This window comes from Magnolia sinica, chromosome 3 (assembly GCF_029962835.1).
Source record: "Magnolia sinica isolate HGM2019 chromosome 3, MsV1, whole genome shotgun sequence".
Lineage (NCBI taxonomy): Eukaryota > Viridiplantae > Streptophyta > Magnoliopsida > Magnoliales > Magnoliaceae > Magnolia > Magnolia sinica.
Genome location: NC_080575.1, coordinates 128,473,924 through 128,485,838, shown reverse-complemented (window position 1 = coordinate 128,485,838; position 11,915 = coordinate 128,473,924). Strand labels below are relative to the sequence as shown.

The window sequence follows — 11,915 nt, the reverse complement described above, 5'->3', positions numbered from 1 at the left end:
AGGAAGCCCACTTATTGCACTTAAACTCGAATCTGCCCTCGATGGGGGATATTGTGACGCTCCATCACTGTGATCATATGTGGGCGGGCATACGTGGGCGAACACTGATGTGGGCGGGGCCTGAGGAGCCTGGGCGAGCTACCAGTGATTGGCAGGCTACTTGCATACAGTGAAGGCAGAATTTTATCCCACATCGGTTGCATCGTCCGATGTTGTGGTAGCTATAAGTTGGATTCTTTCCTTAACTATCGTGACACGTTTTAAATCAGTGAGCTTATCTTGATATTTGGACTAAATCCGTTGTCCTTCTGTGGACCCCCATCATTCGTATGCATGTTGTGATGGATGATTGATTAAAGCGGATGTCATTGGGCTAAGATGTTTATGGGACTACTTGTGAGACGGGGTTATCCCCACATGATCACGCGATACGCACAGGTTTGATATATGTCCTAGATAAAGTTGATGGTATTTGTTGCTCGTAAGAATTTGCATATTACATTGCTTCCTTGGCATCTATTATTGTCTTATTATGTTTTGCATTACATAGCCTTGATATGGCCATTAGTATTCATGCCTTGCATCACATAACCTTAGTACGGCTGATAGCACTCATGGACTTACCAGTATATTTTTGCTTATTCCGATGATGTATGATATATGAGATTTATTGTATACTTAACACTTACCTTACACACACTTTCACCACCCTCTAAGTTTTCTATAAGCTTATGCACGATATATGCGTGCGGGTGGCGTTAGGTTGCAGCAGCGTTAAGCTTGGAGCATGCAGCGGACCTCTGGAGCTTTGATTTTGTCATATGTATTTCTCTTTCAACACTGTACTCAAATGATTATATTAGTAAATATGTGATGATGATGTTGCCTTTGTGATTTGGGTAAACTTGTGGTTATGCTCCTTACAAGATAAATGTACATTAAAAAATCCTCCTTGTAGGATCACAGGATCGGAACCTGGCATTTAGGCGCTGGAGCCGAGAATGGGGTACTACGGAGGCTGTCGGCACCGGATTCGGCGATCGGGATTCTTCTGAATCCGATTTCCGGGTTTGGGGCGTGACGCGGCCAATCCCGGGATTAAACCTTCCCAGCCCTTCCAATCCCTCAAACCAAACACGTCCCAGGTAAATTTGAACGGATTACGGTGGATTGGATGGGATTTAAAGGTAATGATGGTATTGTCAGTGGATTGTTTTAAGATCCATGGGATTGCTATATCCCGCGATTAGATCACCCAGTTTGTTTGGCATGCCTGGCCATCCTGGGATTTAACTTCCAATCCCTTCCAATACCATCCAAACCCTTCCAATCTGCCCGGCCAAACAGGCCCTAAGTGTTTTATTTTAAATATTTTGAAAGCATATGTTTATTTAGAAATAGCCTAAAAGTAGGTGGTTATACAAAAAAAAATCCGTCAAAAAATCACAATCTAAAAAAGAGATTTTTCCATTCCTCCCCTTGCCATTTCAGCTATAGATCAAAAACCACACACTTCAAAACTATTTACAAAAACCCGCCCACCTATTTCATATATGTTTTGAAACCACTTACACTAACGGATACCTGGATACCCGACGGATGGAGCAATTAACTACAAAATTAACAGTTTTATCCCTGGTTAACCGCAGATATAACTGTTTGACCCTTCATAGATTTACTTTGTCAAATGACAGTATTGTCCTCCCATTTTTGCTCACATGAACGTCGCTGCATGAAAATATCACCAGTCCACATGAACGTTGTTGGATGTCTCTTTTGAACTAATATCCACCATCCATGTGACATGCGGATCATCAAAATCACACCCATCTCATGTATTTAACCATGAATTTAGCTTATTAGTGTATGCAGTTGACATTTTATTTTTCTTTTAGTGTTATTTTTAAGACCACCCGATGGACCAACAAGATTGACTTATCAATGTTCATCCATGCTAATACCATGATACAAATGGACTAGAGTGCATAATGTAAAATACAGAACTAACCTTCACTACTGTGCTGACATAGAAAAGTTATGCAAGCCCCATCATGATACATGTGTTATATCAGCACCGCCATCCATTTTTCCAAGTCCATTTTTAGGGCATGAGCCCAAAAATGAGATAGATCCAAAGTTCAAGTGGACTGCACCCCCAAAAGTGGATATAATAATGCCTATCATTGAAACCTTCTTATGAGCCACTGCAATGTTTATTTTCCATCTAACTTGTTCATAAGATCATACATACTTGGAAGAAGGGAAAACACAAATATTAGCTTGATCCAAAACTTTAGTAGCTCCTAAAAAGTTTGTAATAGTAGGCATTCAATCTCCATTGTTTCCTACCGTGTGGTCCACTTAAGCTTTGGAACTGCCTCATTTTTAGGCTCATGCCCTATAATGATCTAGAAAAAATTGGATGGGCAGTGTGGATATAACGCATACATCGTGGTGGAGCTCATAGAACTTTACTACTTCAACACACTACGAACCTTTATGTTGTGTTCTACATGTGCAATCCCAATCTGATTAGACACCTTGTATTTGTTATATATTCAAGTCATCGATCCATTTTCCATCTAACATATTGATTAGGGTCACATGAATTTGGATGAAGGTTGAGGTTGTGGGCGGATCGAGCTCATGAGTGCTTTTCTCAAGGGCGTGTGGATTTGTTGGGGGCTTGGGAGTAACATGTATGACATAGAGTCACCACTAGTCAGTTACTTCACTTTCATAGTTGACGAAACTCTGTAGAAACGTTAGGAATGAGAATATGAAGGTTCTCTATCCTAAAATGACTCATTGATCTACAACCAGAAATTCGGTATAAAAGACCATAGTTATAGAGAGTGAAAGTGTTAGGCAGCTACTTTGCCTTGCACAACTATACTGTCTCTACTTCATAGGACTAAACAATTATCAGGTATTTAATTAATTAGTTCTAGCACATTGAATGATGCAAATGTGTGTACAATGTCGTTATAATGAGATGCCTATAACAAGCGATGACCCGTATCAAATAAATCTACCCTAACTCACCCACTTGACGAAGTGGTTGAATAACCAATCAACTCTTGATTGGCAGAATATGATATTTTGACAACCCATAAAGCATACACTCGAGTCAATTGGGTGCTCAAATGCAATGTATGCAATGTGATGTGGATGGTTAAAATAAATAGGGGATTGAAAAAGGAATAGATGTTGCACAATGATAATGCAAGTTTGAATGAAACTAATCATAGTTGGGTGATTAGATGGACGAGTTTGTCGAAGGGTAGACTTCAGTGGGTGGATCGGTGTTTCAATGGCTCATATATATGAATGCTAGGCTTAGCTAAGTGGACCTAAGCTAGAACCCATTTCCTGCTACTCTTCTTCTCCTTAGTGGAGGGATGGAAGGAGAAATATGAAAGGTGGTGTGTGGATGATTATCAGAGAGATGGGATGGATGGAAATGAGAAGGAATATTGGAGTATTTATAGGGTCCAGGGTTAGTTTTCTAATTATTTTTTAGAAGTCCAGTGGAGTAGAAAGGGGTTTTAAGTCTGGGATTTGCTCTTGCCACATGGCACAAGGCACTTGGAACAATGGCAAGGATTGTGATTTTGGCTAGGGGCAAGGGCAAGAGGCCTTTCCCCTCCCAACATGCTTAGTACATAATCAGGATAATATCACTCCACTTGCCCCTCTTCTGCGTGGTTACAAAATTGTCACATGGAAGGCGACACCTAATGTGCCGCCAGCTATAAATGGATTGCCTCCATCTTTTATAGGGGTGACATCATCACCCCACCTAACCTCTTCGGATGCCAAGATACCTTGGAACATTAAGGTCCCAAATTTCAAAAGATATGATAGTAATGGGTGCCCTACAGTCACAATGCATTTGAAAGCATTTTGTAGGAAACTCAATTCAGTAATAAGGAATGATACATAGAGCATTGATCCGTCTTTTTCAAAAATCTTTAAAGGACGATGCTTTTAATTAGTATACATCGCTCAGTCACATAATTTATACCTAAGAATTCTCAAACCTTTAACGATTAATTTTCTTACAATTTGAACATGGCATCAAAGAGAACAGGCCTGACCGCCAAAGAAGTGATGAATCATGGTTGGCATATATTAAACGTTGGCGGGCCATGGTCGCCAGAATAAGAACTCCTATCGATGAGGAGGAATATAGAGACCATTAATAGTTTTTTAACAAAATATTATATGCATGAAGTGAATAACCGTTGGTACAATTGTAGTAGTCTAAAACTACATTGCACGATAAATCCATGGATTGAACTTTCTAACTTGCCTTCATGCATTTGTCCTTGACTTTGTCCTCAGTCACTTCCTTCTTTCTAAAACGCAGCTCGTAATAAACAAAATGATATTTATCTTCCATTAGATTAGAAAGGTTTAATGTGGGCCTATCGATGTGATCTCATCATGATCTAGACAGTACATTTAGTAGGTCCTAGAATTGATTGATTAACCTAACCTAAAAATGAATATTTACCATCTGATTGGTTTCAAGGAACATAGATCAAAGTAATATCAAAGCAATAACCAATTCCATGGTGATTTTAATCAAATGACCAATCCCACGCATTTCAACTTTGGTAGAGATCCAAGCTGCTCAGCTTGTGGGCCTGACTAATTACATTTGGTGTCTCAAAATCAGCCCGCTCTACTCATCTCTTAGGGCACGTGTATGTCGAATGTGGACCACTAATTTACTCTCTTTTAACCGTCCACTTTTCTTTTTTTTTTTCAAGTATATCCATGTTATGACTAGACCAGGCTGTTTTTCAAGTCCAACATCTTGACTCTTTCGATGAGGGCAGCTCGTATAGGAAAAGTGCGCTCGTACTAGTCCGCTTGGCAGGGCTCAATGTAGTTGGGTTTGGTCTGGGTCAGGTCAGCCCAACGTGACCCATTTAATAAATGTGCCAAGATATCTGACCCACAACCCATTATCATGTGCCCCAATCTGACCTACTTAAAAATCTCAAACGTGACATGAACTGTTTACTTGTAATGGGGTCGAGCCCAATTGACCCACTTGAATTGACCCCGGATGATAAGGGCCCATTTGGATACCATCAAACAAGTTGCTTTTTCTTACTTATAAATAACAGTAGATAAGTAACTTATTTGAGATAAGTAAGTTTGGTTTATAATAAATTATAAGTAGTTTTTTTTTAAAAATTTAAAGTTACTCTAATCACTTCAGTTTAATAAGTAGAAAACTAGAAATCAAGATAAGCCACTTAAGGCATAAATAGATTTTGCTCCTTCATTGGTGCTCGTTCATTGATCTCGCATATGCATAGCTGTTAGAAGGGATCAAAATAATAGCACGAGGACTTTTATTTGGATTTCGGGTTATGGATCGGGTTAGGTTAGATCATTTGACCAGCTCATAGCTGCATCTGCATCAAATGGAAAGGTTTGGTCGGATTGGGCTAGACTCAGGCCCAACCCATTTTTCTAAATGCGTCCAACCTGCAACCTAACTTGACGTGGCCGGAACCCGGCTTAGAAGTGGGTCAGGCCAATTGACCCATGGTCGACTCGATCCCTTGCCACCCCTAGATCAATGGGCTCGACTACAATTCAATTTCACCCTTTCTTAAATTGTGGTGATTCTTAATCATCCACTTACATCTGGCATGCCTGGGCTGGGCCAGGCGTCAATCCACGTGAATAAACGGCAATAGAGAAGGCAGGCACACACAAAAATATTATACGAAAATAACACATACGAGGGATGGATGATCCTGTACATCCTATGAGTAGAAATCAATGGTGGTTAAAAGATTGTCGGTGATCCAAATTCAACAGTAAAATTCAGTGTAATTTTTGGGAGATGATCCGTCCATACCAGAGCAGACCATTTGCACACGATAGACCATTTACGGTGGATCAAATCACCTCCATCTATGCATTGATGGATAACACACATTGTTTTGTAGTCCACCTTAACATTTGCCAAAATGCATCCCAGTGGAACATTAGCCTTTGGATGTGGGTTATGTATTTCAATAATGCAAACCGTTTGTCCGTTAAGGGTCGCCTTGATCCGGATGGACCATAGTAAAAGCTCTTAGATTGTGACGCCTTAAATCTTTGATCATATAACTCTTTTCCTTTGAATATGAAGATAATAGGTTAATAAAACCTTTAAAATAAGGCTTGTTTGGATAGGTGAAAAAAAAAAGAGTAAAAAAGATGATATATTTTAAGAACACTACCAAATTTATTATATTTTTTCAAAAAAAATTATGAAATTTTTACCTAGAGACAAGAGGTGATACATGTGTATGCGGAGGCATTGGCATATGTGGTGTGTTTGAAGATGAATAGTCATACATGTCACGTACATGAGATGTTGACCAATTGAGTTTTAACAATGGACTGCAGCACATGCATGTGGCACAATCGCATATGTTGTCTACAATTGCACATGTAAGGGTGCTTAACGATTAGTGTGGCACATGCTACACACGAGGCACATTAGGGCATGTGGCGCATTGAGCATTTGATTATGGGCAATTGTACGTCTCACATGTGGTAGATGGATTGTGACATATGTGGAGTACTTGAGGGTTCGTTTTTATTTACTTATATATTAGCATGTTAGTACATACCCACAATTAGTGCACGCTCCACTTGGAAATTAATACTAAGACCTCAGTGTTGAAATGAGGTAATTGTCACTCATCTGCCACTTGAAGGTTGGTGGTGGCTTATGTTGCATATATCTTAAATTAGTGCATGCCAAGCATGTAAAGTACTTAAAGATGAACGAAAGTCACATGGCACATGTGGCTTAAAGTCATGTTATACATGTGAGGTGTTTGAAGATGAGAGTAGCATACATTGTACATGGCACATGAAGATATGTGGTGCATTAAAAGATAAGTTGGTAAAAGAGGAGCGATGATGTGTGTCGCACATGTAATATAAGGGCATATGTGTGGTGTTTAAGATTGATAGCAGCACATGCTAAACAAACCACCCAGAAGATAGGCAGTCACATGTGCAACTACTGTGTAGGACATTTTGTAGAAAAATAAGTCATTTACTTTTATTTCTTATAATTTTTTAGAAATAACATTTCTGAAGTATGTTAAATTAACAAAAAATGAGTATATTTTAGAAAATAAGAGTAAAATGAATGAAAGGAAACCTCCCTTCATAAAAATGTTGTCGTTTAAATAGTTTTAAGCAAATCTAAAAGGGCCCTAAAGAAATATTTAGATATGATTTTTTTTTTTCTTCTTTTCCATTTCTATTCAATGTTAGGCTGATGTAGAGCGGGTTGCGAACAGTTTCATGGCCAAGATGGATCAGAAAAGGCCTGGTCGACGACAGAAGTGATCCGAACTGTCGGACCTTAGATCGGGCGTATCTCGCAATCCGGAATGAGTTACCTAACATAAAATATATGATTTTAGGGTAGAACGAGGTACTTTAGCCAACTAACCCACATACGCCGGGTTACGCAGCCCAGAATTGCGAAAAACCCTTGGATCGACGGTCGTTTCCCTGTTTTAATTTCGCTTTTAATATAAATAGTAAGTTTTAGTTTTATTATAACTCTTCATCCGTTGGGCTTTAGGAGTTGCACCCAACGTGAAAAGAACTTAGAATAATTAGGAGAATGGTTTGGTGAAGTCAAATAGGACACTTACTATTTTTGACCGAAAACCTTACGCACTAGTAGACATCACGACCGTCTATAAATAGTAAGCTTACTATTTATAGTAAGTCACGGATTCTAAGAGTTTGAGTCGTAGTTTGATTCTGATTTCTTTCTCATTGCTTGATACCCCTATTTAAAGGGTTGTGAACTTGTTTTTATTGTCCAATTAATTAATTTCGAATTTATTAGAATTTATTTCTATTTTCTGCTTTCTTTCCTAGGGGATTCGAGAAGTCCCCATGAGGAGTCCAAAGAAGCTCCGTGACTTCGGAGTAGTTATCCTCATCACATTCATCCCTACCTCAGAGGCCCACCCCATGAAAGAGCATATCCATCCCCCCGTATCTTTATAGCTTAGGATGCCTCTGTGTAAAGTGCAAACAATGGTTTGCTAGAATAATACATTCCAACGATGCTGTACGATGGGCCCAGATTTTATCATTTTGATTTAGGGTATTTTTTTAACGATTCAGATGTGTATATCATAAGCCTTACCTTGGATGTGAATAGGCAGCAAAAGAAAGAAACCATTAGATTAGAATATGGTGGCCCTTTGATTATTTGACCATTTTTCTTTTCTTCTTTTTTTACTTACAAAATAGATAGTTTAGTTAACCTTAGAATCACCAAAGGGCTGAAATATTTTTAATCTGATATTTTGATGTGAATCCACCATCCAAGATGTGGGCCATCATATAAACAGATCGAGTTGCTGAAAAGTACTCTGACCAACGGCTAAAGGAACGATGCACCCTTTTGAAACACGTGGGGTTGTACTCTAAGCAAATCTAAAAGAACTAGAGCAAACCGACTTTATGCCCAGCATATTCTCCGTCCTTTGCATTTATCATTAACGGTGTAGAAAAACATTTTCCAACTGCTCTTCGCTAATGAACGGTAATAATCGTCCATCAGTGAGATTCTTTATGATTTGGCTAATTTTTTATTGGATCATTTAGATGAACGGTCCAGATCATCTCTTGGCATGTCACAAGGGGGTCTTAGATTAGAGCATCGTCAGCCAACCTCATAAACTATCAGCGGGAAGGATCACATACGTGCGTATGTAGTAGTGTTACCCTACGATGATATTCTGTGGGGACCACCTTGATGCTTTCTGTAGAATCAAAACCGTGCATCATGTTATCAGACTAATGATGACCTTATCCAAAACTCATGTGGGCCACACCATAGGGAGCAATATACGAGCAGGCCTAACACTTATAAAAGCATACGGTGTGGCCAATATTGATTATGTATAGCTGATTTCTAGGGCATCAATTCATCCTGGTGAGGCTCGTCTGATTAATGGATCAGATACATAATACACAGCATTTTGGGCCCCACATACAATTTGAAAGCTTTCTTTGGTTTACTTCACCCTACCCATTTCACCAAGTCGTTCCTTGTTTTCGGACTCATATGAATTATTCTTATTAGTCCAAATTTTTTTATTTATATCAAAAATAAGGTGAACCATCCGATGGACGGTTTGGATAGCACAGAAACGTCAAGATTAGCCGTACATAGCTCCACCGGACGGGAACTCACATACATCCCGACGCGTGCTGCAAGGGCATTCTCGTCAAATCAACCCTAAAAGACCCCCAACCATACCCTTTTTCTTTCTCTTTGCTTCAACGCAACTCAGAAGGATCCGATTCGAAGAACGAGAGAAAAGGGAAATCTTTCGATCAAAAGCTAGGGTTAGGGTTTTTTTTTTTCTGTGAAATCTCGACCAAAAGCTAGGGTTAGGGTTAGGGTTTTCTGCGATGCCGAAGAACAAGGGAAAGGGAGGGAAGAACAGGAAGAGAGGAAAGAACGAGGCAGACGACGAGAAGCGCGAACTCGTCTTCAAGGAAGATGGGCAGGAATACGCGCAGGTGCTGCGCATGCTTGGAAACGGGCGGTGCGAGGCTATGTGTATCGACGGCAACAAGCGCCTCTGCCACATCCGCGGCAAGATGCACAAGAAGGTCTGGATCGCCGCGGGAGACATCATCCTCGTCGGCCTCCGCGACTACCAGGACGACAAGGCGGACGTCATCCTCAAGTACATGCCCGACGAGGCCCGTCTCTTGAAGGCTTACGGAGAGCTTCCGGAGAACACCCGCCTTAATGAAGGCATCGCCGCCGGCCTCGACGAGGAGGATGAAGGCGCTGGTGATGACTATATCGAGTTCGAGGACGAGGACATCGACAAGATCTAGGTTTTGCCGAGATCTCTCTCTCTCTCTCTCTCTCTCTCTCTCTCTCTCTCTCTCTCTCTCTCTCTCTCCACATACATATCCTGGTCTGTTTTACTAAGTTCCTGTTTTGTTTTCTTTCTATTGCTAAGGATTTTATTATTTGCGGTAATTGAAGGATTTGATGAAAATATATGTTACTCAGCGAATTTGGGCTCTTTTCGATTTGAAATGATAGAGAATTACCGTTTATATGTGATGTGTCGATGTGATCTCGGTTGGATGTGATGGCTTAATTTCAGTATATGATGTGTTCCTGCTTCCATTACTCCCTTCTATATGGTGATTTTAGGGTTTTATGTGGCCATGTTACATGAATTCGGCTTGATTTTTTATTTTTTCCCCCTTTGTCCAATGGCTGGGATGTATGTATGTGTTATTTTAGGAATTGAGGTTAGAACGTTGTATACAGAATCCTTAATTCTTATTGTGTTTACATGTGTTGTGAATTGATTTTGAGGCAGCAATTCGGGCTTTATGCATATTTTTCTATGCAGATGGAGCCTCAGAGCAGGCCATCTGTTTACAAAGAGACACTGACTCACGTGTTCATCTTCATCTTAACCGGTAGGAGACTTTCCTTTCCCATACAGGGTTCAAGGTCTATTAGAAGTACACATATGAGACATGGAGCCTTTTTGGTGTCGAACCCAGGTTTAAAATCCCAGTGTATCAGGTCATGATGGCTAGGGTAGAATCTGTTACAGAACCAAGATATTGGTATTTTATTTTTAATTTCCATCTATCATTGGAAATTGAGATATCAGGCAATGGACCAGCTTGTGACCATCCTAGATTTTTGCAGAAGTTATATGAATTGGTCCAATACCATATCAGAATATAAGCATATTCAATTTACTGGTGAACGTTATTATTATTTAACTTAGTTAAATAGTTTAACAGATTGATCATGCTTTACCAGATTCTGGTCATAAAGGGGAAAAATAATCAATGCTGCAACGCAGTATTTTGGTTTGTTATTACCTTTACATAAGTTATAGCGAATGTCATTATTGCATCCCTAATATTGTAGTGGGATGCATCTGTACTTCTATATCGCTGATACATCGGCTGTAATGTCACTATTGCTTGATGATGGATATTTAGGAATTTGAGTCCTCTTGGAACTTTTTTAAGTTGGGTTCTTGATTTTTAATGGCTAGTTTGGATTTTGTTGGCTATGCTTGATGCAATGGCATTGTTTGAGACTTTTGCATTGATGGAAATTGCTTGGCTTGGCCAAGTTCTATTATTGAAAATCATGTCATCCGAAGCCAGCCTAAGAGTGGTTGAATAGGAGATAAAAGATGGAGAGCATATTGAAATGGTTTGGTAATGTGCAACATGAAGACAATTGACAGCTCCAATGAGGAGGGGAACGTTGAGTGGGGTGGGAGGGCCTGAGAAGAGGATGAGAAGAAGACCTGAAAGGACTTGGATTGAGGTGGTGACAAGCGATACGGAAGCTTGTTCACTTACTGATGAGCTGTTAGATAGGATTGACTGGTGGAATAGGATTTGGCAACCCGACCCAGAATAGCTGGTACAAGGCTATGATGATGATGATGGATATAGCTAGGTTTTATTAGAACAGAACTAACTTTCAACAGGCAAATATGTGATGTGGCATGATAGATAATGGAACATAACCCGTATCTTATTCTTTTTAAGTTTTGTTTGAATCTACCTCAGAATTATCTACTGCGAATCTGTTTATTTCAGATAAGGTCTCCTACAATTTTTAATATCTTATTTGCCTTTCACAAATTTGGTTTCTAGACTAATCTTGCAGAGCATCTCTCATTTAGAGAGGGAGGCAGGGTCATCTTCTCTTTTTAATTATTGATCTGTGACTGGAAAATGAGAACGAGAATGTCAACGTTGGATAAATGGCTGAAATTGGATTGAGGTCATATTGAGAAATTGGGAATTGTTAGCGTATTTGGAAGAACTACTTG

The 11,915-nt window shown here is 39.7% G+C and overlaps 1 protein-coding gene across 1 annotated transcript; it reads left to right on the top strand.

Annotated features, from left to right (window-relative positions):
• Nucleotides 1–9,341: 9,341 nt before the first annotated feature.
• On the top strand, nucleotides 9,342–10,149 carry LOC131241277 (eukaryotic translation initiation factor 1A-like). The gene is made up of 2 exons (XM_058240050.1): nucleotides 9,342–9,960; nucleotides 9,993–10,149. Exon 1 carries the CDS (start codon nucleotides 9,484–9,486, stop codon nucleotides 9,919–9,921), a length of 438 nt encoding a protein of 145 aa, XP_058096033.1. The 5' UTR covers nucleotides 9,342–9,483; the 3' UTR covers nucleotides 9,922–9,960; nucleotides 9,993–10,149.
• Nucleotides 10,150–11,915: the final 1,766 nt, after the last annotated feature.